Source organism: Chlamydotis macqueenii, chromosome 11 (assembly GCF_036417535.1).
Source record: "Chlamydotis macqueenii isolate bChlMac1 chromosome 11, bChlMac1.mat, whole genome shotgun sequence".
In the NCBI taxonomy this organism is placed as follows: Eukaryota; Metazoa; Chordata; class Aves; order Otidiformes; family Otididae; genus Chlamydotis; species Chlamydotis macqueenii.
The window spans coordinates 6860776-6884998 of NC_141566.1; the positions used below are offsets into that span (position 1 = coordinate 6860776).

Genomic DNA, 24223 nt, shown 5'->3' on the forward strand with positions numbered 1-24223 from the left:
AATCGCTAGGGCTTTCGACGGCCGCGTGCGTGCGTCAACATGTGCTTGTCAGTCACGGCGGGGCCTTGGTTAACGCTTGCGAAGTCTCGTTTGCAGTGAAGGGGTAGTGCAAGGGGCAGGTCTATATTTATCCCTTCAAATTGAGACAGCAGGCGGGAGCGTGCAGCGTCGGCATCCTGAACCCAGTCGTGAGAGCTGGCCACAGCCACCGAGACAACATCCAGAGGGACATCTTGCTGTCACACCCTGCGGATCAGGGCCGGGGAGTGTCAGGTTTTCCCCCATCAGTGAATCACGGGCACAAGATGGTGCTTTAGGGGCACGGGGGGTGTGTGCTGGAGTCCCGCTGCTGCATGGGGCTGGCATGGTGGGATTGCCGGGGGGCAGCAGGGGGACAGGGCACCGGTGTTGGGCCAGTCTTGCAGCAGCGCCTGGAATGGCTCCAGCGATGTGAGAGCAGCCTGCGAGGGCTGCCCGACCCTGGCTGCACCCCATGCAGCTCTCGAGGAACAGTGGGGCTTGTTTTACACCGCCTGTCCCAGCGGGAGCTCGGCACCATCCACCAGCTCATTCCCTCGGCAGGTTTCCAACAGGGCCAGAGACCATTCATGGGAAAGCCAGGCCTCAACAGTGGGGAAAACTGCCTCACCCCAGGCTGGGGCTTTGCCCGGAGACACGAGGCTGCCCATCCCAGGCTCCCGCAGGTCTGCACCCCACCATCCAAACAGGCAAAGCACCATTTCTCCCTTTCCTCTCCTCAGCGTGGCTGAAAGCCACTCACCGGCTGTGCTAATAAATGGGCACAGCGGGGAAAAAAAAGGTCTGGCAGCTGCCCCGGTCTGCGCCGAGTTGGCCAGGGCTGCCGCGTGCCTGCTACCAGGTGTGCGGCCAGGCCCGCAGGCAGGAGGGCACGCAGGCAGCCGTGCTCATGGCTGGCTCTCGCCGGCTGGGCTGGGGCCTCGGGAGCCAGAGAGTTTCCCACCTGAAAGAGGGACGGGGCGCAGGGATTTAATTTGGCTGGAGCAATTGTGGGGCACCAGCAGCTCCCCAGGGACACACGCACCGCATCACAGCGGTTGTGCTGCCACACGGCCTAGCACTGGGACAGAGCAGAGGAGGGAGCGGAGACCCCGTCCCCTCCATCACTGGCACGGAGCAGGAGGGGGCCAGTGCCGGCCCGATTGCCCCGGGGGACACAGGCAGTGAGAACTGGGCTCAGCCGGTTCATCCGAGGTAAATAACCGCTGTTTTCTCTGGAGGCAACGTGTTCTCTGCCGTTAATTGATCTGGGCATTTGTAACTTGCCTCTTGCACCGCTGTCAGTGTACGCTTTCTCTTTTTTTTCCCAGGAGAAGCTGGTAATTAGGCTCTTATCCAATAAAAATGTGGGTTTTTTGAAGCAGAGATAGGATTAGCTTCTTTTAACTTGATGAAATATGCTTCGGCTTGAAATAATTACATGATTTGCACTTAGCACCTCTCAGACCAGAGCAATAAAGTGATTTACAAGCAATTATGAAGCCTGCTGGGGAGATGCTTTTATCCCCATTTTACAGACACAATATGGAAAACAGAGGTTGAGGGCCGGCCCTGGCTCCTTGGCTGGAGACTTGGGGGGCTCACAGGGTCTCCTGGGGGTGCTGCCTCCGTGGGATGCGGCAGGGGCAGCAACGGCATCGCCATCCATGTGAAGACCTCAGGGCACCAAAAACTGGGCCAGTGGCTGTGGGAGTGCCACCAGCCCCGCTCTGGGGTTCAGCGCCGCAGGAGGGAGGGAGATGGGGGGACAGAGGGGCGCGGGGAGATGTTTGGCGAGGGACAGAACGGCCTGGTGCAGAACGGGGCTGGAGGTGGGGTGGGAGCTGCTGGGGTGCAAAGGGGTTGGGGAGACCCAGCGCCAGGGGGGTGCTGAGCGCCTCAGGCTGGGAGGGGAGGTGTCCAGCGCCAGGAACCCCCTGGAGATGAGGGATTTTATCCCTCCCCCCCCAAAAAAAAACCCCTCTCTGGGGCACAGTCACCCCGCTGGTCCCAGCAGAACGGTGCCAGCTCCGCCTGCGGACCCACCCCTCCACACGCGGGGGGTGGGGGGGGGCGCGGCTGAGCAGTCATTTTGGGAGGAACGGCACCAGAGAGCCCTTCCCGCCGAGACCCGCAGGCACCGCCCCGCCCCCGGCCCCGCCGCTCCCGCCACAGCGCGCAGGCGCTGCCGGGGCTCTGTCCGCCGCCGTGGCCCGGCGGGCTGCGGCGGGGAGCGGGGGCCGCGGCCCGGCAGCGGCGGCAGGATGCGGCAGTCCCTGACTCAGCAGCGCCCGGCCGGCGTGGCCCTGCCCGACTCCGTGGGTGAGTGCCGCGGGGCTGAGGGGAGGCCCCGCCGGCCCGGGGAGGGGGGTGCGCGGCCATTTTGAGGGGTGGGTGGGTGGCGGGGGGCGCCGCCCGGGCCGGACCTGACCGGAGCGGCTTCCCGCCGCGGTCGGGGGCTGCAGCCGCCGGACCGCCCCTCGCCTCCCCCGGCCCCGCTCCCCTGTCCGTTCAGGGGCGGTGTCACCCCCGGGGGCCGCGCCGCCCTGGTGCGGGGCTGCGGCCCAGACCCCCGGGGGGGGGGGGGCGGCTCGCTGCCCGTCCCCCGCAGCCCCCAATCCCTGCAGCGTCCCTTGGAGCGGGGAGGGAATGTCCCGCACCTCCCTAATTAGGTCAGAGCATCCCTCGGACCGCTCCGCACCGGCTGCTAATTGCCGTTTTCCCACCCACCCGAGCAGCAGATGAGCCACCCAGGCGCCTTCAGACCTCCCCCCCCCCACCATCGGCCCGCCAGCAAAGCCCCCAGAGTGCGGCTGGGGTCTCGCTGCCGCTTTTTTTTTAGCAGAGAAGTGGAACAAAAAGGAGAGGCTGGGAAGGAGAACGGCTGGGGGCCGGTTGTCCCCGGTTCTCCCAGGGTAGAAGTTAAAGCTGGCTTCCTTGCACTGCTTTGCACTTATTCTTCGTTTGTGGCTTCCCCCCCCCCTCCCCCCCCCCCAAAGAACAAGATGGAGAAATCGGTGCTGTTTCTGTGCCATCTTGTCTGTTTTGGTTTTTTTTCCTGATAATTAGGAAAAAAAAAATTGAGTAAATAGGAGGCAGTACGAAGATATGTATTACTGCAAACTTTTAAAGTAATCTGGAAAAACCCGCTACAACCTTTTTTCTAGAGTAGGCTTATACATGGCAACTATGACAAGACGTTTCTGAGGCTTCAGATAAAAATAATCTTTCTGAAGCCTGTCTGCATTCTGAGTGATGTTTTAGCAAAATAAATAGCCAAAGTATAGATAGCATGAATTTCTTTACATTTCCTCATAGAGTTAAGCACAGTGCTTCAAAACACCTTGTGTACTCACGTTGAGGTAAGCACTGCAAGTTTTGAGGTATCTAATTTGGATGAATCACAGAGAAAAGGTCATTACTATCTCTTAAAAGCAGAGATAGCAAAGCTGTCGTAGCTCCACTTCTGTGTGAAAAACTGTACCAGGCTGAGTAGTAAAGAGAAAAACAATCTAACAAGGGAATACTTTCAGCAAAGATTCATTTTTGCCAGGGCAGCCCTTCCAGCAGCTGTCAGTGGAGATACTGAGTACGAGTCCATGTATTCTGAAGCAGCTGCAGGCATCCTTACAGAAGTAAAAAACCACTTTCTTAATATACACTTTAAAAAAAAATGCATTTTCAGAGAAAGAAAAAATGTAATTAGTGTCCCAGTACAGAGCCGAAGTAGAGATAATCACATTATCTCTTCAATTTTGCATCTCTCTCCAGTATCAAGTTAAAGGATTATGATTGGTTTTGTTAGGACCTGGAATAAAAGCATTTAGGTTTTGTTTGTTTGAGGTTTTTTGGGTTTGGTTTTTTTTTTGTTTTTTTTTTTTTGTTTGGTTTTTTTTATCTAATAAGGAATATTGAAAAGCTTTCAGAAATTTTCCAGTTGGAGCCCTTATTTTTTTTTCCACTCCTGTGTTGCATGTTGGTGTGTGCCTGCTGTGAGCTGGGCAACAATGTAGAAATGTAAGAGTGGAAAACATGGTGGTTCTGAAAGGAGTTCAGGATCCCTAAACAGCGTCTCAAGCTGCTGCTTTTAGAGTATTTTCCTGCAGTAACGGTGCTACAAAATACTCTAATTTTGAGGAAAATAGCACATTTTGCAGGTTTTTTCATTGTAATTTTTGGAAGCATCTCCGATGGAAATGCAGGAATCCTGATTGTGTGTGTAAACACCGTGCTTGTGTACCCACGGTGCTCTCTCAGATGTGCTCTGCAGGGTGGTTTCGCGTGGCACGCAAACATCTGCGCACCCACACAGCCTAACCGTAGAGAGTTTAAGCCGCGTAAGGAACGTACGGCTGGTTTGACTTATCTTCTGCTCATTTGCCAGCCAAACTGAAGTAGTAATCAGAAGTTGGGTGGTCTACCGTGTGCGTAAGCAAGACAGGTTTGTTCTTTCCCTCCTTTCAGAACTAATCTTTGTAAGAAGTAGCAATTTTTTCTCCAGTTTCTGAAGTTTTGTTCAGCTAAACCTTTGGTCCCAGTACTTTCATATTTGAAAATATTTATGTGACACTTGCATTTAAATGATTACATTGGAACTGGGGCTTGGCACAAACTATAGTATTTGGGAGGCAATACATACAGAATGGCCTAATATCTTGATGAATTTTGAATGCTTTTATGTTATTAACTTATTTGGCAAATTTAGGAAAATAAAGAGATTACCACCAAATGCAACCTACAGCAAACAGTTGTGTACCTTTATCTACATCCTGTAAAAAAATGTCATAGAAAAACTAAGAATCACTGATAAAAGATCCAGCCTGGATCTTAGGGTGCTCTAGCAGTTATTTAATTTAATTTTGTTTGCAATTAGTAACTGTCTAGCTAATTCATTCCAGCTGAGGACTAACTAGTTGTCAGGCTCCTTGCTCTTAGAGCCAGTGATGTCCCAGTGGTGCGGTCACAGAAGGTTAGTGGATGGAGAGCTTTCCTTCCAGAGACACTGGTCAGTCAAAAAGGATGTTGCTTTTCTTTATAAACCCCTCTTGCCTTTCATCTCCTTGTGCTGGGCTGTCGTGGTTTTAAGCCCCAAGTTTAGGACTTGTCTGTGATTCCAAGCTCATCTGGTTGATGTGGGTGAAATGATCCAGCCCCACGGCCATGGCAGCCGTGCCAGCCCAGAGCACGGACCATCGCGGAGAGGGAGCGCTCCTGCCGGCAGCACGGCTGGTGGGTCAGGTCGGAGTGGGTGTGGAGGAGCAGCAGGGAGCTGCTGCACTTTTCCCTGTGGAGGAAGGGAGATAATTTGTGCCATCGTTTGTGTGGCTGCATCCGTACAGCTGTTAGGGTGAAAAGATCTCTCTAGCTGTGCCGCAAATATGCGCAGACCCTAAAGAGCCTCTGGGCACCTGGGGCTTACGTCTTCAGGACAGAAAGCTGCCTGGTGTGCTCCTCTCTCTGTAGAATTTGGTCAAGGAGGTTGTGCTTGGCTTGGCCGAGTCTTTCCTCTCGGCCTTTCTGCAGGTGTTTTATCTTGAATAAACGTACAGGCTGTCAGGGAGCCCCTGAACAGCTCGGATGGGGGTTCCCAGCATGGTTTGCTTTAGGGAATACGCTCAGCGATGGTGGAAGCAGCTCCTTGCTCCTGGGACACATCTCTGCCCTTCTCTGAAACACTCTGAGAAGTGCTGGTAGCATGCACATCATTTGGGGGCCACTGGGGTGGGAAGTACCTTTGCCTGCTCCCGGGGTGCATTGAAGAGTCCCAGGCTGCAGGGATGGAATTTGAGGTGGCCCAGCAGCCCACAGGGAGCGCGACAGGGGACCGTCACAGTCCGTTATCCTACCAGCCGCTCTCATGGGTGCTGGGTTGTGTCTACATAATGTATGAAATACAAGCAAAAGGGTTGTTCCACAGGGTGATGGAAAGATGTCAGAGCACACACTGAACAAACACGCCTGAAGATGTTGCTGAGTGTAACGTCGCAGCCAGCTTTCCACTTGGCTGATGGAATCACTGTTTTATGCTCATTTGGGGGATCTATAAATATATAAAAGAAAAAAAAACATAATCAGGCAGCTGTAGATGAGTTTTACTAATCCACAAATTCATTATTCAAGCATCTAAAAATACCTGGCCCTTGCTGGAAGTAGAGATGATACTACAGGAGGAGGAGAGGTGGCTGTTACTGATGACGGCTCATTTACGTGGAAAATTGTGGATGCCTTGTGATGCGATTACAGCCAAGATTTCCCTCCTCAAAATAATTAGCATGCTATGCGGTTATTTCGCTTGATGTAAGTAGACAGATCAGAAAATATATAAATGCCTAACAGTAATATTTCTCATTAGGTCACTTGCTCCAGGCCAGAGGGGCTGGGAGGCTCCGATGTATCCAAATGAGCTTTGCGAAGTTACAGTTCTTAAGGCTCTCTCCATCTGTGTCAGAGCAACGATAAGCGATTGTGAATTCAGATGCCCTGGTAACGCTTGATAAAGCATGTTAGTGAAGGTGAAAAGCGACAGCCAAACCCAAAAATATTCTCAGTTAGAAGAAAGAAAACTCGCCGCAATGTGGTTGGCGGTGGGAGGAGAAATTTGCGGTACCGTGACTGTCCCCTGATGGAATTAGCAAATTCTGTTGTGTATGTGTGTTTTTAGGGTCGTTCAATAGAAGAAAAAGAAATTCCCTCTACGTAACTGTGACTCTCCTCATTGTGTCAGTATTAATTCTAACGGTGGGCCTAGCTGCTACAACAAGAACCCAAAATGTGACTGTTGGAGGTTATTACCCAGGGGTTATTGTAAGTATAGAACTCCTAGGTAGGTCTAGAAAACTTATTGCCTACAAAGTCCCTTGTAATGCTGCAAATGTTGTAAAGGGTGATCTTGTCCTGAATATTGTGCTCAGCTACTTCATTGCCATTTGATTTATTTGTTTTATTATTATTTTGCACCTGCTGCTCATTCCCATGCAAAAATCCCATCCAAGTGGCAGCTTCCTCTGAGCTTAGGTAATAACATGCTTTTGAGGTAACGGTGAGACAGATAAATAGGTCTTACGTCAGTCAAAGCAACCTCAGAGCTTTGTTTGCGTGCATCACATTAAGTAAGGCAAGGAAGATCAGTTGAGAGACCAGGTCTTTAAATACTGTTCACGTGAACTTGTGGTCATAAAGTTCACTCGCAGAAGTGTTTTAATGATCCTGAGTCCCTGAATGAGGAGAAGCGCCTTAGCAATAGCTGTGGCAGCTTGCCAGGGGAGCATGCACATCAAAGCAGCCAGCACATCCATTTCCTCTTTTTATGTTATCAACAGATGAAAATGGGAAAGGACAATCTTGTAGCTTTAAATAGCTTAATTTAGAGACAACCACTGGTGCCCAGCCTTCTTGACAGGAGATGTATAACCTCCTGCAGAAGCATAAGGAGCAAGTACATCGTGCCCCTCTCGGCATGAGTAAAGGTCTGACACGAGCTGGAAAGCAAGTCCTGGTCTGTTCCTGTGTGTGTCTGAGATGTGCTCAAAAAGAATCACAAAAAGGATTGAGCTGCAGGCAAATTAGGTGTCTTAGGAGGTTGAGTGTAACTGCAGCCCCCAGCTAGAGGCTCCTGGTTTAACAGCTGTGGAGTGCAGTGCGTTTCAGCTTGGAGCCTCAAAGCTGGAGGCTTAAAGCCAGTCCAGATAACTAGGTGGAGACTTGTTCTTGCCTTATTGCGGTTTGCTTTATTTGCCACACATTGCTGATCTCGGGGAGGTTTACACTTCTCTGTGGCCAAGCTCTTCTGTGACTGAAGAAAGCCCGTCTACAGTCATTGGTGTGGAACATTGTGTTACAGACTGCATTGGTCCTCTTCAGTTTAGGATTGGTTTTCTGGCTTGTCCCAGTAACTCCTGCGTTTAGGCCTGATCTTTTTTAACAAGAAGTATAAAAGGAAGGTGTTGAGAAAGGTAACAGGCTGGCTTCAAACTCTCTGCACTTAGCCTACACTCTGTCAGCCTGAGTTGAACCTCGTGCTTCAGAGCAGGTCCTGCATGCTGATGCAGATGGGTGGAGCCTGTGGTCACGTCCCCTTGACATCTCTTGTGCTATTTACGCTCCGGGGATATCCGCTTCGCTTCTGTAAGACTCAGTTTATTCAAGGAATTAATGAATTCCTGGACTTGGGAAGGGCGTTGAGTTACTTTATTCAGAGGCAACCTGACAGTTTGTGTTTGTCACCAAATTCCCCCTCTCAGGAAGTTCATTAACCCACTGTGTAGAAATGTGTGACAACCTTGCCTGTCTCCCTGCACGGGAAAATATTTCAGTGTGCTACTGGATGCTTCAGCAGGTACCAAAAATAGCTCATGTTTCTTAACAAGCTGGGATTTCTCCCTTTACTGTGGAAAAAGGCCTGGCTGTGGTGCACGAGTACTCGGTGAGTTGTCCCCAAGCAGGTGGCTTCCACAGCCCTGAAGAAGCAGCTCCTTGCAGGTCTTGTCATTCAGAAGTTCACATGGGTGTTAGGCCTGTCTGCATCTCTGTCGGGGGTTTCTGTGCACTTAGAGGTGCACCACCATTAGTCGTACTCTGAGCACCCAGCGTTGGTAAGGAAGAGACAGAGCCAGAAGTCTCTTCGTGTGCTGAGCGACTTCTCCATGTGTGGACCAGATCATGGATGGAATGATCTCATGGCACAGCAGATGTCTCATTGCTGCCGTGCCTAATGCACTGTTCTTTCCTCCTTTAACTTGTGTGTATTGGGCAAACACCTCTTGCGCAAGGAGAAAACATGCAAAGAAGTGGCTGTCTGATGTGGGGGATTATCTTCCCAGGCCTCTGCTCCTGAGGAAGGACAGAACCAAGCACCATGCTCAGTGCTCGAGCTTCCATGCATCAGTGGGATTTTGTTTGGTTGGAGTTTTGGGGGATTTCAGGGATTTTTTTTTTTTTCTTTTTCTTTCCAAGCAGTGCAGTTCCTCATTGACGCAACTGGAGGAGCTGAAGCAGAGGGTGCAATGATGTGCTCTGTAGCCAAGCTGCCTTCACCCTCCTCCATGACCACTGACACCTTCATGACTACATCTGTGAACACCCTGACTGTGGGAGATATCCTCACCTGTGGCTGGATGGCTGACCTGGGGAGCCCAGAGTGATGCCTGGCAGACAAGAATAACCGTCAGGTGCAGAGGACAAGCACCCTTGTGGAAGTGAGGCTCTGTGAGATGTGTGTGTCATCTCCAAGTCACACCAGCTTCCAGCAAATGACTGACCTTTCTTAGGCTTTGACTGGCAAACCTCTTCAGTAATGGTTCCTTGTCAAGCATGTTGGCCTGGGGCTTTATTCTGGAAAAGCACGTTCATTTTGTGTCCTGTCCTCCTTTCAGACAGACATCCCAGGAGATCATATCCACCAGCAGGCATGTCATGCAATTGACACAGATTATGGATGGGACAAAGAGATCTTAATAGAGTAACGAGTGGTTTTCCCATTAATGCAATGAGAATTCCCATTAATTAATGAGAATCCACTGATTTGTTCGGTCTTTACCCATTGAATGTACAGACTTGCTCTAATTTCTTCTTTTTTAGTTATGTTAAATTATCTAATTATTTCACCTCTTGGTTCGAGGCTGCTCTGAAACACCACGTGGATGTGTTGGATCAAGCTCAAAGGGCACAAAACGTTTTCTTGAGCATTTGCCTTAGGTGTGTGTTGCCACACAACTTCCTTGCTGCTGAACATCACCAGACTGAAAATAGTGCTGGATCCATGTTGCTGTTAATGCCTGGATCTCCCAGGTTTTGAGCTTGGAATTGAGTGTAAAACTCCTGTTACTTAGGGAAGGTGGGGGTTGTTGCTTGCTCAAGCTGAGCAAAATAATAAGCCCAGAAGCACTGGCAGATCTGTTTGGGGCAGTTCAGCAATGCCCCGGCTCTTTGCCCTGCCTGCAGAGAGCAGCAGCATCAAGCAGCACCTGGCTTCGTTGCTGTGCGTCCCACTGTGGTATTTTGTCCCTGATATGGGGACGACAATGTCCAAGAGCTCAGAGCTCAAGGCAGGCAGCTGGGAAGCAGCAGCCTGATCGGCTGCTCCACTTTCATCCCTGCCGTTTGAGCCAGCAGCCCTTGCTGCCCACGGCACTGCACCAGACGTTTCTGGGCTTAAGCAGAGCGGGGGAAGATTCAAGCCCAACTTTTCATCGCGTTTGTGTCTGCTAATCTCTGCACATGCCTCTGCTTGTTAGTAACAGATGTATTAAACCTTTGTTTTCTGTTCCTGGATCTTAAATATCGATTCTAGGTTAGTTGACTCATTCTTGATTCACTGCAGCTTGTCTCATGCCTTATTCTGCTTCCTGAGGAGTTGCCCAGTTATTTGGTGTTCTCGCTCAGCTCTTCACTGTCTCTCTAGTCTATTGACCTGTAGGACTGTAGGACTTTTCCAGCATTTCTCATTTTGCCGACCCGTAGAAGTGGAGTTGGATATGCTCTACGCTGATCAAAGACCTTTCTTGGTGTGACACAGTACTTCTCCATCTCTCCCCGTAGTCTGTGGTTCCTGGTTGAAGTCCCTGTTTCTGCCCTAGCTGAGGTGTGCTCTGTCCTAGAAACTTCTATTTAGTGCAGCTAAATAGCTCAAAGCTATGGAGACAGGAGGTGGGAAGTCGCGCTCCTGGCTGACTTTCCTGAGCTGAAATAAGAGCAGTGTTGTTAGGTATGGCAGTAAGAAAAGGTGCTTCTGTTATTCTGTTGGCTGGACTGGCGTGACCTCTTTTGGTAGAAAACCCTGGTTGATGCATCCTCACCCCTGGAAATGAAAGAGGAGTAGAAGGCAGAAAACTGCTAAATCTTCCTGAGTATAATTCTCCCTTATACTTCACATCAAGGGACTCTGAGTTGAACGCTTAGGTGATTGCTCACACCCTTGGTGAGGTTATGAAAGCCTGGTCCTGCAGATGCTAGTGATGTGGTGGTCCTGCTAGGTTTGCGTTTGGAGGCTCCTGAGTGTTGGTAGGGTTGTTCCAAGACACCGATGCATATCCTCATCCACCAGCCATTTCTCAGCATCACTGGGGAGGGGATGGAATTCAGAACTCATCCTTTTGGTTTCCACACACGCTTTTAGTGTCATATAAGGGATACACTTGATAGTTGTCCTAGTGAGAGACTCCACTGACTCCTTGCTGAAGGAAGAGCGCTCACACATCTGCAGTATGTTCTTTTGCTGCTTCTGGATTTAGTTGTGTTCTGTCTGTGTGTAAAATATGTTGGATATCATCCTGATCTAAGTGCTAACAATATGTTGTTTTTCAGCTTGGTTTTGGGTCATTTCTTGGAATAATTGGATCAAACTTGATAGAAAACAAAAGGCAAATGGTAAGTTCATTGTAAAATTTTTTTTTTTTTTTAAATGACAGCAACTCGAATTTTGTGCATAAAGAGTGTTACAGGTTTTCCTAGCTCTTCCAGGGTGGTGTTGCATATCTCTTGAGAACAAGAGGTGTTTTCTGGCAGCCCAGGAGAACAAGGCTATTAACCCCGATATTTTTAAGTTTAAAAAAAAAAAAAAATGCTCAAGGAAGCACAAAGTGACTATACACAGTCTCATTTAACTTGGTGGGATTTTATTTTTTCAAGGACTTGAAATTGAGTGTTTGGAGTTTTCAGGACAGTGCTTCACAGACTCATGCCCAGTGCTTTTTCTGTGGAGCTGTCACAGTATGTGATAGACAACATGGTAAATAACATAAACACAATACATTTATTTTAAATATTTTAAAATAAATTCATAGAGGCTTGGGGCTCTGCAAAAACTGCTTTTGGCCACTTTTTAATTTTAAGCAAAGGATAGAGAAGAAGATGAAGCAGGTGATGTAACTGGCAACCCAGAGACTGGAGGAGAAAGCCTTTACAGGGCCCAGCAGAAAGTTCTTCCTGAGCACAGGAGTGCTCAGAGCTCTCTGCTTGAGATACGTCTGGAGAATAAATCACTCGAGATAATTGACATGATGAAAAGCATGAAGACTGGTGTAACTGAAAAGCAACCAACTTCTCTATTGTTGCTGATTAATGTATGTGTTGTTGGTCCTTGTTCACAAACAAGGACCTTTTCAAGTAGGAAGGAAAACGGAGGCTTTACTTGCTGTAAAGCAGCAGCTGGGGACCTGAGAAGCACAGAAGATGCTAGCTAGACCAGATGTGTGGACCACAGTGCTCTCTGGTTTCCCTCCTCCTGCTAGGAGGAGGCTTTTGTGTGCTGGGGCTAGGCAGCCACTGTCTAGGCAGGTCTCTGGTGTCCCATCCCGTGGGAGTAACGTTCAGAAGAGAGCAGATGGGTGGTGAACATGCAGATAGCGCAAGCCAGATGAGACCAGCACTGCTGATATGGTAACAACTGAGGTTGTGCCAGGGTGGGAGGGGATCTCACTGTGCAGTGGGAACAGAGCTGGCCCAGATTACCCTGTTTGGCAAGCAGAGGAGACTTGTGTGGACTTGGCTGGGTCTCTCATGGCCCCTAAACACGTCTTGCAGATACTGTTTCACAAACCCCTCATCTTCCTGCTTGTGCCTAAAGGTAGGGGCTGTAATGCTTGGATGTGTCAGTAACAGGGCTTAGGGTAGGGGGGGAAAGTCTTTTGGGAGAATTTAGGAAAATGTGTAGGTGGAGAGAGAGGAAAAAAAAAAAGAGTCGATACCTGATGCAGTCCTGGCAGGCTGTTGAGCCCAATCTTTCCTAGCTTGTTTTCTCTGCTTGCCACATGTGACTGGCTAGAGGTAGCGTGTGGGGAGGTAGAGTCCAGCTCCTGGAGAGCCCTGTGGGCATGTCTGCCTCGCTTGGCTCTCCCGGAGAGCAGCTGCAATCCCCCTCCCCGGGGCTTGCCCCATACTCTGGCAGTGAGATCCCTCCAGCGTTCCTCGTATGAGGTTGCACAGGGCCAAGTGTTCAAGGCCAGGCTGGATGGGGATTTGAGTGACCTGGTCTGGTGGAAGGTGTCCCTGCCGAGGGCAGGGGGGTTGGAACGAGATTATCTTTACGGTCACTTCCAACCCAAACCGTTCTGTGATTCTAATCCATAGGCTGGGCTGGGCTGCCTCGCCCTTTGCTTTGCAAATAGCGTGCTCCCTGCAGAGCAGGAGGAAGAGGGTGAGACAGACCCTGTAGGAGAGAAAAACTGCCTTTCCCCCAGTCAGACAGGGTGCAGGGGAGGGCGTTTCCCAGTGGCTATTTTTTGTTGTTTTCACCCTGGCTGTGCAAGAGCAACGCGTCCTGCTCTTTCTGTCCTAGCAGGATTTCCAAGCCTGTTGCTGATCGTGTACCAGCAGCATGTCAGCGTCTGCTTGAGCAATGACCGTGTTATGCCAGTCCTGCATTCCTCACAGGAGTGCCCATGAGTGACAACGCAGCTCTGACTTGACTTGTTTGTTTCTTCGGAAGAGCTCTGGGTAGCCTGTGCTTATTCTTTTAATCTCTATTTTGTGTCCTAAAAAGCACACATGACCCAGCTTTGCAGGGATTACGTCACTGCTGCCTTGCTTGGCATCCAGCGTGTCTGCTCTGACTGCAGAGAGGACATGCCGTACCTGTCACTTACTTCCCCCATGCTGTAGTCACATCTCCTCCTTGCCCAGGACCACTTTACAGTGGCAGCTTTGTCCGTTACATGTTTCTGTAATACCACCGACAGTGCAGAATTATTTTTTTTTTAATCTTCTGTGAACTTCCCCAGTGTCCTAGTTTGCTAAAAGGCAGTCGCAGTGTTGCTTGTTACGCAGTTGCTCATCAGCGATGGCAGGAAGAGCTAAAAGCAACTTCTGCCTTGTTCTTGTGCATGTTTCTGCCCAGAAGCTGGCTGGGGAGCATGAGGAGCTGGGCAAGCCGGTGTGGCTGATGGGGAGAGCTAACCTGAAGCAGCCCTCCTCGCTTCTCTCCAGCCTGCTGACAGGAATAGACCTCTCTTGTTTTCCCCACTTGAGCATATTGGCTTTCATGCTGCGCGTTTGCGCTTCCCACTTGGCAAAGTAAGGGAGAGCTTTTTGTACCCCAGGGAGGGCCAGCTGCCCACCCACCTGCCTTACACCTGAGCTGCCCGCTCAGCAGTTTTCAAGTGAGGAGTCATTGTTTTACGTGCCTTTGTGACGCTCATCCAAGCCATGGAACAGTAATAACCAACAGCTTCACAGCCCATTTGCTGCTGGACCGTGGCCTAAAGGGAACCTCAGCCCAGGACACTCCGGCTTCGTGGTTCCTGTGCTACCTGAACCCAGTTTGTCTGTTCTTGTCCGAATGCTACCCGGTGCAGCTGACTTTGGCAGGAGTTAGCTGAGCGAAGACCGATCGCTAATACCGCACAGCCCTTGAGAGGGACTTCTGCCTGCTACACTAACAGCATTGTCAAGCCCAAATCAAAAATCTTGTTAGTAAATCATGAGATCAGTTGAAAACTGTGGGATTTTTTAAATGAATTTGTATGGTTTTATTTGCTGTTTGATTTTCTTTGTCATAAACGCTCAGTGTTTGATTTTCAAGCTTTTCTGTCTCCAGCTGAGAGAGAGGAAACTGTAAATTAAGTGAGCAAACCCCTTTCTAACACTAGATCCTTATGTCCTAGTACTGTTATGAAAGTATCATCATTAACCTTGTATTATTTTAAATACTCATATTAGCAGCTCCTATCTGCAAGCAGGGGCGACTGACAAATACCCTAATTGTATATATTTAGCATTTGGCTCACTTCCTATCTCCAAGGGTCATGCTATTTTGGGGGAATATCCTATTTCATGTATGTATGAAACAAAGGACGGTCCAGAGAAAAACTAACTTGCTACAAAATAACCTAAGCCATAAAACCCACTTCTTCCACCGAGACTGTCAGAAGCTGTGCTCTCTCCCCTTGTGTGGTTTCACTGGTTGCGGCAGTGAAAGCGTGTGACAATGGGTAGTGCAAGTTGTGATCCAGGTGTGGACGTGGTGTGGGTCTGAGCGGGGAGGAAATTCTGGTGCCTACAGCTGACAGAAATAGGGTCCCAGCGTAGGACCTGATCCTTGAAAACTTGTCACCTGCTGCCATCTGCAAGTACTCTGTGGCACAGCATCTAACATTCCAGTAACAGCTTGTTACTAGTGACCATGACCTATTCATGTGGTCATGGAGTTAACCTCACAGTCTGCTCTGTCCACTGGTGCAGTTTTTATTTGCAGTAGAACAGGGTACGTCTTGAATACTTGCCTCAGTCCCTCATTTTGAAGCCAACTGAAGTAAGCAATTGTTCAGGGACCATTTCCACTGTTTCAAATGAGCCCTTCTGCGTCTCCACTCATTGCTCAAGCTGACCTGGTCGGCATGTGGATGTTGCTGGAGGAAAGTCTGTGTTCACTCAGGGAGACTGTGTTCACTCAGGGAGGTTTAGGTAAAAACAGTGTGATTAACCTAAAAATCCTGAGATACTTTAAAAATACATATAGGATCCTTCTGGCTTGTGTTTGTCAAGAGGTTTGGCTTGTCTTTCTGAGAACTGGCTGCCTTGTGGCAGGAACCAAGATTTTCAAGCAAACTTAGCACCAGGAGCTTTACAACAGACATCCCTGTGCCAGGAGGCCTGACGTATCTGTCGGTGCTGGTCAGGCTAACTGTTATTTTTGTATTTGTGCTATTGGTGATCTTTACTGTTGCTGAAAACTCCTAATGACCAGAGGCACCTTTGTGCTTGTGGAAAAGCAGTTTTTAACAGCTGCCAGCAACCGACACTTGAAGACTATGGTCACTATGGAAAACCACCAGGAAAAAAATCCACTAAAGCTTTCAGTTATTTAAATTGAAATACTGATGTTCCCCACGCTACATCTTTGTGTTCCTGTCTATTTGAATGCCACACTTGCCCTCCCTCTGTGGCCCTGTCGATATCCTCCATGTGCTTTGGCAGGAGGATTGGGATTGGTATTTGGAGCTCTGTCTGTAATGAGCTGGTCTAGAGCCTGCTGGCAGCGGCTGAGCTGCTGCTCAGGAGCAAGCAGAGGGGTCATGTTGGCATTCAAGCATGGCTCACCCAGCCGAGCACTGGCACTTTGGCAGAGGTGGTGTTTAATGTGGCATAGCGGGAGTAGAGACTTCGTTTCTCATACCTGGGTTGGGGTTTGAGTATTTCTGGTTTCCCTTCTCAATGCTTTCGCCCTAATTTTAAGAATGGGCAGGATGGGGCCAGTGGAAGAGGATCAGACCTGTCTGTCTTCCCTCCTTGAGCTGAAGGTGGAGATCTCTCTTCTTGCAGCTTCCCCAAGCCAGAGGAGGCCTCGTGGGCTGCGCTCCCAGCAACCGGGCACCGAGGAGCCCAGCCAGGCTGCTGTAAGAGTCTACAACACCGATGGCGTAGGCTGGTTACCAATCTTCTGGTCTCATGGTTTTGTTCTTACGCGTGCATGAAGGCGTTGTTTCCTGAAGGCACAGTCCCACCAGAGAGGTTCGCGTACAGCAGTCTCCTGTGCCCTTACAGCCTGGGAAGTGTTCACGGGAGCAGCTCCCCACAGCGTTCCAGAATGGGGAGAGAATAAATCCCCTACTTTTTCTCCAGGGAAGAGTTAAAAACAGCAGCAGCCAGAAGAGGAGGTGTATCCTCAGCCTATGTTTAGGCTTTGGAGTCAGGAAAAACTTGCATTACAATATCAAGTCCCCAGGGAACCAGTCTGGCTCAAAGCTACCTTGCAGGACCAGACACTCTCCTCTGAGATGCGCATCCCATTGCCTTCAATGAAACCAGCCTGTGCGGCCTGGGCAAACATTTGGGTCATCGATTGCCTGAGGGGCTTATTGACTGTGGTTTATGTATCCTTGTGGAGAGGGCACAAAACACTTGGTTGTGGAGAGGCAGATGATAATTTGCTTTGTTTTCCTTTCTCAGCTGGTTGCATCGATCGTCTTCATCAGCTTTGGTGTCATTGCTGCGTTCTGCTGTGCCATAGTAGACGGTGTCTTTGCTGCCAGACACATAGTAAGTGCTTCCAAGAGAACACGGGTCCTGCAGTGCTTTTACTCCAGGAAAACAAGTGATGCTGTCTGTAATCCCCTATCAGGTCACATCAAACCCTGTAATTATATGTCATGTGCTGAATGCTGTTCTAAATCATAAACTTTAGGAAAATGTATCAGTTTTTAAAAAATATTTTTAAGTTAGCAGCAAACATTAAGATCTTAAAACTTCAGGTTTTTTGTGTATGCTTTATGCTTACTGAGTCTCAGAGCTATTAAGACGTAATGTGAATTACAGCTGCTGCCAAGGGACAATATATGAGCAACAACATCTATCATATTTTAAATGTTAGCAGAGGTAGCTCTTAATGCTAATTGAACCTTGGATGTTGTAGTAGAATGAAGCAATTTGATACGAAGCTCATTAAAGCATTACAGTCTAAAGAGGAAGCACTTGCAGTAGGTTCTCAGTTTCCATTCGACGACTTTAAAAGATACGAGCTACTGCTGTCACTACCAATCACTAGTATAGTGGGACGTGCAAAAGCTTCAGTTATTAGTATGGGAATGAAAAAACACAATTCCATTTCAACTTTTTAATTGAAATTTATAACTGCAAAGATTTTTTTTTTTCCTGAAACTCTGCAGTTTTGATTACTTTAAAAAAAAAAAAGGCAAGATGGAATTAAAAATACAGATTTGGGGTTTATTTGTGATCAGAATGGAAAGGAATTTCAGGTGGTCAGAATTACCCATGAAGTGGGAACTCCCCGTGTCAGCTGGCTGGTTACTCTCCTTGTAAAGCTGGCTGCCCTTTCCTGCCCCTGAGCATCCCAATGGTAGAAAGATGGCTGGGCAGCGGGGTTTGCTGAGAGCAAAGGGCAGCTCCGCTCAGCTGCGTGATAGGTCTCCGTCTGCCTGGGTGCAACCAGCAAGTCTTGGACCTTGCGATGGCATGTGAAGCATTAGCTTTGATAAAAAGGTGAAGCTCCTTCAACTCCTGATCCAGGCTGTGTGGATCTGACCCCTGCAGCCTCCCTCTGTGATTTTTTTAGGTGCTGACCTCACAGGTCTAGCGATGGCATGAGCTGGCATCTCCTCCCAGCTGGCCCCAGGGGATGTCTGTGTGTCTGAGGCAGAGCTGAGCAGTTGGGATAACGAGGGCTCTGGTTTCCACGTCTAGATGAACGGACGTGCTTTTGGCCTCACTTCACCCCCTAACCATCCAAGAATGTCACCGTCTCGCTGGAGATGTGCTCCTACCACACTAGCACATAGTGTTCCCCTATTGCCTGCTGCTGCCGCAGCCCTGCCACCCCGAGCTTTGGATCAGACACCCGGAGAGCAAATCTGGCTGCCCCTGGGAAGGGCTCGCTGACAGGGATACACGTCCAGCCAGCCGTGCTTTCCCTGAAGTTTTGCCCTGGGGACCAGGCTGCCCCCAAGTGAGATGCTAATGCATGTTGTTTGCAGGCTGAGCCACTGGTAATCCTCCAGAGCTTTCCCACAAGAGCCCAGAAAGACAAATTTGCCAACAATTTAATGAGAAATTGTTATGATTCAGCACGGAGAAGCCTCGGAAATGCGTCAGGCAGCCCTAGGATGTGTCTGGGGGGATGAGGAGTGAATCATTCAGTTCGGGGTGGCTGCCCTCACCCCAGTGACCCCGGCTTAAAAGCCTGCTCCTCCCATACTAGCTGCAACAAATACATACCTCCAAGGACCAGGGTTAGACATCACCTGGGGCTAAGTGGGGGCTGGGGTGGGGGGCTGCCACGGGTGCAGAACAGCTACTGTATTGAGGTGCTGATGTGAAAGCAGGGTCTCTGTAAAGCCTGGCCCCTTTCCCCAGACCAGCTGGCTGATTTTTATTTTGTTGCAATCCTAAGCCTGGTGCTTTTTTGTCCACAGGATCTGAGGCCGCTGTATGCAGGGCGATGTCAGTACTACTCCAAGAGTACAACCCCACCTGAGGTGAGAGCAGATTTGGTTGTGCTGTCTCCGTCAAGGAGCCAGCTTCATGGTGAGGGTGGAGGAACCTGCTGCTAGGCTGCTGCTCTGGTGTCCCGGAGCTCTGCAAAATGAGGAGGGAGTGGGAGGCTGGGGCGGGAGCCAGCTCCTGGGAGGACTCAGGGAGTGAATTCCTCCGTGCTTGGTGCTGCCACGTCAGTGAAGGAGCAGGTGGAGAGGAGGGGATGAGGGAGAGGAAGATTGACCAGTTTCTCTAGATCTTCAGCTGCGCGTTCATTACAGGAGCAGGGTGGTGGGTTAAGGGTTCAGACAGCAGTTATGTCTGTGGATACGAGCAACACATACCAGCGTCTGCACCTCTGCTGTCTCTTGTCTGCTGCAAAGAGAAGCCCGTTGGGGACGGATGTTCCTGCCACATACTGATGGTGTGTGTGGACATCTTTGGCTGCCTTTGCTGTGCACTGAGAGTCTCTCTGAGATTTCCTCACAAGTTCTCAAGCAGTTTTGAATAACCACTATATTCCAAATTAAAATGCCTGTTTGAGGTGCAAAGTAAGTACTACCTGGTGGCATTGGTGGGGTCCATTCTATTTTCAGCCCAGAGACCATCCATGTGAGCTTCAGTGTTGCTATCCACAGGCAGACAATTAACTGCTTTAGCCAGTTTCCAACAATATGGGAATCTTGGACTCAGTTTGTATCACCCTGTTGACAGCTCTTTGCTCTGAGTTGGTGCGTGGTGAGGAGTGTTAGTTCAGCAAGGTCTTGGCTGCTTGTAAGGGTTGCACAACCCCCTTCCCGTGCAGGCATATGCTTATCTACGACTTCCCCATGGTGGAAGGAAACGCTGGTCTGTTTGAGTCTAGTGCATCTTTATTCCATTCTGACTGTGCCCTTTGTAGGAACTGTGCTGCAAGATAAGGAGAGAAAAATCTGCCTGGGACTAATCTGGAGATCAGTGCAAAAATATCACAGAACAAGCCAAATAGCAGCAGAAGCTATGTTTGGTGATTATGTCCTTATGTACTTTCTATGTTTTTTTCTGGATTCACACAGGCAATCTGTCACCCACAGCGCCGTGCACCCTGCACGCCGAAAATAAAAACCAACACCTGCTTCTGCTGTGACCTGTACAACTGTGGAAAGTGAGTAAGCTAAAAATACCATTCCTGGCTGTGGGAACGGCGAGCAGTGGTCATGCTGGTCTGCAGGTGTCTGAAGGGCCAGGATAGGGCAGGAGCGAAGTATTGGTTAATGACAGCTGTTGTGGGAAGGGATCTTAGGCTGTGGTTGCTAGCCATAAGGACTCCCAGGCAAAAGATAACCAAGTAAAGGGGTGTATGAAATACACCAAAGCCATCCCAGCTACTGGTGAGCATGTTCTGGGCCAGCCTAGTTGGAAAAATGAAGAGGGTGGGAGTTTCCATTACTTCCACGCTTGGTGCCTTCCCCAGTTTTCTCCCTATTGAGTGTCCCTTGTCCTAATACCTTCCTTCTCTGTTGGCACTGCTTGTTTGCTAGGTTTTATTTTGTTTTAGAAGATTGAAGGCTTAAAAACTGGGACACTGGTCTTCCTCACCATGTCACCAGGAAGACACTGGTCTTCCTCCCCACCCTGCTAACAGGGAGGAGAGTTTGCAGACTGGTGCCATCTGCTTGTTCATAAATCAATGTCCTTTCTGCCCAGTGCACATCTTTCATGGTCACGAGAGGTTGGAAGGTGTACCAGCACTGTGCAAGGATGAGTCAGAAGGGTGGTTCCCGATCGAGAACCTCTGTGTGGTGATCACACCATCATTAGATCTGGCTACTGTGCGTAAGCCAACTTAATTTACAGCATGTGCTGCTGATATCATTTGGAGTGTCTAATGTGTGTCAGCAAGCAATTAATAAATTGGGTTGTTTCAGTGCTGCCTCTTGCCTAGGGCTGTTTCAGGCTTAGCATTTCTCACAGTACTTAGTTGGGCTGGCCCCTACTTAAATCATTGACTCTGGTGGAGGAAGATCAAAAGCTGCTGTTGGAAGAGGGTGGTTCTGCGTGCTGGGAAGGGTAATCCCTGGCCTCTGTAGGACTTTGTTTCTGTGGAAGCCGCTGCAGAGGGATGAAGCTCATACTTTCCTTTCACGGTTTTAGTTTAGCCCCGCTATGCATCTCTCATTCACTCCCCTCACCCTCCAAGAGAATAGGGAGAGATAATAGAACAGAAAGGCTCAGGATTTGAGATAAAGACAGGAAGAGATCATTGAAGTTACTGTTATGGGCAAAACAGACTCAGCTTGGGGAAAACTATTTATTTATTTCTTATTAGTAATAAAGCCAAAGCAGGATAATGAGGAAGAGAAAAAAAACAACTTTCCTCCATCCCTCCCTCTTCCCAGACTTAACTTAATTTAAATTATCTCTACCTCCTCCCCCCTGCACAGGTGGCACAGGGGAGGAAGAGGGAATGGGGGTTATGGTCAGTTCATCACTGAAGTGAAACATCGCTTTGCGCCACTCCTTCCTCCTCCGGGGAAGAACTCATCGCATTCTTTCCCTGCTCCAGCGTGGGGTCCCTCCCACAGGCTACAGTCCTTGAACTGCTCTGTGTTGTGGTTTCTTCCACAGGATGCAGTCTCTCAGGAGCCGGCTGCCCCAGTACGGCCCCTCCATGGGCCACAGCCTCCTCCAGGCATCCGCCTGCCCCGGCGTGGGGTCCTCCCTGGGCTGCGGGGGCATTTCTGCTCCTCCATGGACCTCCATGGGCTGCAGGGGGACAACCTGCTCCACCAGGGGCTGCACCACGGACTACAGGGGAATCTCTGCCAGGAGCAGCATTACTGCTCCCCCTCCTTCTTCACTGACCTTGGTGTCTGCAGCCATTACTCTCACAAGAAATTCTTCACAACAGGCTGGCAGACGCCTCTCAGGTTCTCTTCACATCTCATCTCCTCTCCACTTCTTGCAGCCAGGCTGGGCCAGGCTGAATTGGGCCCAGTCAGCTGCCCGGCAGGAGGCCAGAGGGTGGGGCCTGCAAGGCCCACAAGGCTCATGCCTCCCCCCCTCTGCCCTCTCTTCTGCTTCTTCACATCTTCTTTTTTTTTTTATTTTTCCCCTTCTTAAATATGTTATCACAGAAGTGTTATCACTGAACATTCCGTCACCAATTGGCTCGGCTCGGCCAGCAGCGGGTCTGCCCTAGGCCCAGCCAAGTCCACTGGTCAAAGGGGAAACTTCTGCAACTTCTTGCAGCAGCTGCCACCGTAACCCCCCCCACTAAACAAAACCAACCCAACAGTTTACAGAACATGTTCCATTTTCACTAGAGCTGAAGAGAGCGATACACAGAGAAGGGATTGGAATATAAAAACTTGTAACTTTTATATATATGTATGTGTGTATATATATATATATGGGGAATTTTTATTTATTTTTTCTTTCCCAGTCAGGGTCCTGCCTCTGACCCTCTGATAAAAGACAGCAGTTGTTACCATCTCAGTCTTGCTTAGCGGCACACAAATGTTCTGCACCGAGGAGGTGCTGGTTCATCTGGGATCTCGAGAAAGGCACGAACACTCAAGGCTGGTTTGCTCACAAATTATGTGAAGGACTGAAATTATAGAAAAAGTGACAGCAATCTTGCATCCCTCCTAACACGGGGAACTCTGGCTGTGGCAGCATTGGACAAGCCTCTTCCCATTGATAAATACATGCTGTACTTATCTGTACAATGCTGAATGTTCTCGGTAGTACACCGAGGCTCGCTGAGAGCTTTAAGCTCTCGCGCATCTCCGTAGGGACTGCAAACAGTACATACAGGCTGTATTGTTACAGGCAGTCACGGTATGTGCTCAGGTTATACAGGTCACACAGGCTAACGTACAGGTTTTTACAACCTGTGGTTACACTCTGCCTCAGTTCTGCTTGAAATCCCTGTCTCCTCATTGCAATGTCTTCTGCAGTGGCCTGCTACAAAATATGGAAAAAAGGAAAAGAAACCAAAATTGAGTAATGAGGGAAGGAGGGTGGCTCTTGTGAAAGGGAGCAGGTTTCTGCAGGCTTTGCAGAGTCTGCTGGGGAGCTGAGCCTGGATCTCCTGCTTCTTTGCATTAAATATGAACCTGTTCATCTCAATTTCCTCAAAGCCCTTGTGCAGTTTGAGTCTAACCCCATATGTGAGCTGGGAGACAAGTAATTCATAAGCATTTAGTACTGTTTGCCCCGATAAATTTGTTTTCTTAAGGGGAATTTGCTGTAGCGCACTAAGTCTGGTAGGCTACACCGAAGGCCAGCCTGTTCCCCCCAGCAGCAGTCAGAGAGAAGTAATTGCCCAAGAATGCCACCTGCGAGACTCCAGCCCACACGTTGCAGGAGCTCCTCTTCCCTTTCCAAAATAATGCCCCAAGTGGATTTGACCGAGTTTTCTCTCTCTCTTCTCTGTACGTGGAAAAGCTTAATTATGTGAGTAGAAAGACCTGTCCCTGCCGGGGTCTCGGGGGTCCTGTCAGCCCATGCTGCCGTGGAGCTGCAAGGGGCAGGCAGCTGGAGCAGAGTGGCTGAGTTGGACCTGCGTTGTGGCCAAGCCCTGCAGTGCTGGGAGGCCAGCTGTGCTCTCCTGTGCCCGTCCCACCCAGCTGCTCTTGTGGCTGTGAGGAGCTGCCAGCGCTGTCCTGAGGGGCACTTGCCGCTCCTCGGGGCATGGACTCATTTCCCTGGGTTTGTCCTTGGGAAGCCTCCAGGATCTCTGTGGAGTTCTCAGATGGTAGAAACAAGAAGCAGATTCAGACTCAAGGTCATTTGGGTGTTTGCAGGCCTTGCTGGACTTGTTTGTTTCACAACAGATCAAGCTGCCTTCTGCCGTTAGCGTGCAGGGAGATCTCAGATGCCACGAGCGTGGAATCTAGCAGGCTTTCTCCCCACTCCCTTGGTAGTTAGGTCCAGGCTATCATTAAGTTGCAGAATGCCTTTTACTGTCCAGCAGAAGTGCTTAGGTTTTATGATGTGTGGTGCATTTTTTTAATCATTATTGTTGCTTTTTTTTTTTTTTTTTCAAATCTAGCAGAGTAGAGATTTCTGGAGGCTACTACGAATACATCGATGTCAGCAGCTGCCAGGACATCATCCACCTTTACCACTTGCTTTGGTCGGCAACGATTCTGAACATAGTGGGGCTATTCCTAGGGATCATTACAGCAGCGATACTTGGAGGCTTTAAAGACATGGTAAGATGGTACCAATTTCTCTGGGCATTAAAAAAACAAATCAGGCAAATTGCCTTTTAAAAAAAATAATGAAAACAGCTATT

The 24223-nt window shown here is 49.4% G+C and overlaps 1 protein-coding gene across 3 annotated transcripts in view; it reads left to right on the plus strand.

Annotated features, from left to right (window-relative positions):
• The first annotated feature begins 2144 nt into the window (after window positions 1-2144).
• Window positions 2145-24223, plus strand: part of TMEM255A (transmembrane protein 255A) — a 28782-nt gene continuing 6703 nt past the window's right edge. Inside the window, exons 1-7 of one of the 3 annotated variants that reach the window (XM_086756754.1) lie at window positions 2145-2340; window positions 6680-6822; window positions 11320-11382; window positions 16900-16989; window positions 18879-18941; window positions 19995-20083; window positions 23978-24140. In XM_086756754.1, coding sequence (XP_086612880.1) covers window positions 2283-2340; window positions 6680-6822; window positions 11320-11382; window positions 16900-16989; window positions 18879-18941; window positions 19995-20083; window positions 23978-24140 — 669 coding nt within the window. In that variant the 5' untranslated portion in view covers window positions 2145-2282. The remainder of the gene's footprint in view (window positions 2341-6679; window positions 6823-11319; window positions 11383-16899; window positions 16990-18878; window positions 18942-19994; window positions 20084-23977; window positions 24141-24223) is intronic. The other 2 variants (XM_086756755.1, XM_086756756.1) reach the window with 2 other exon arrangements.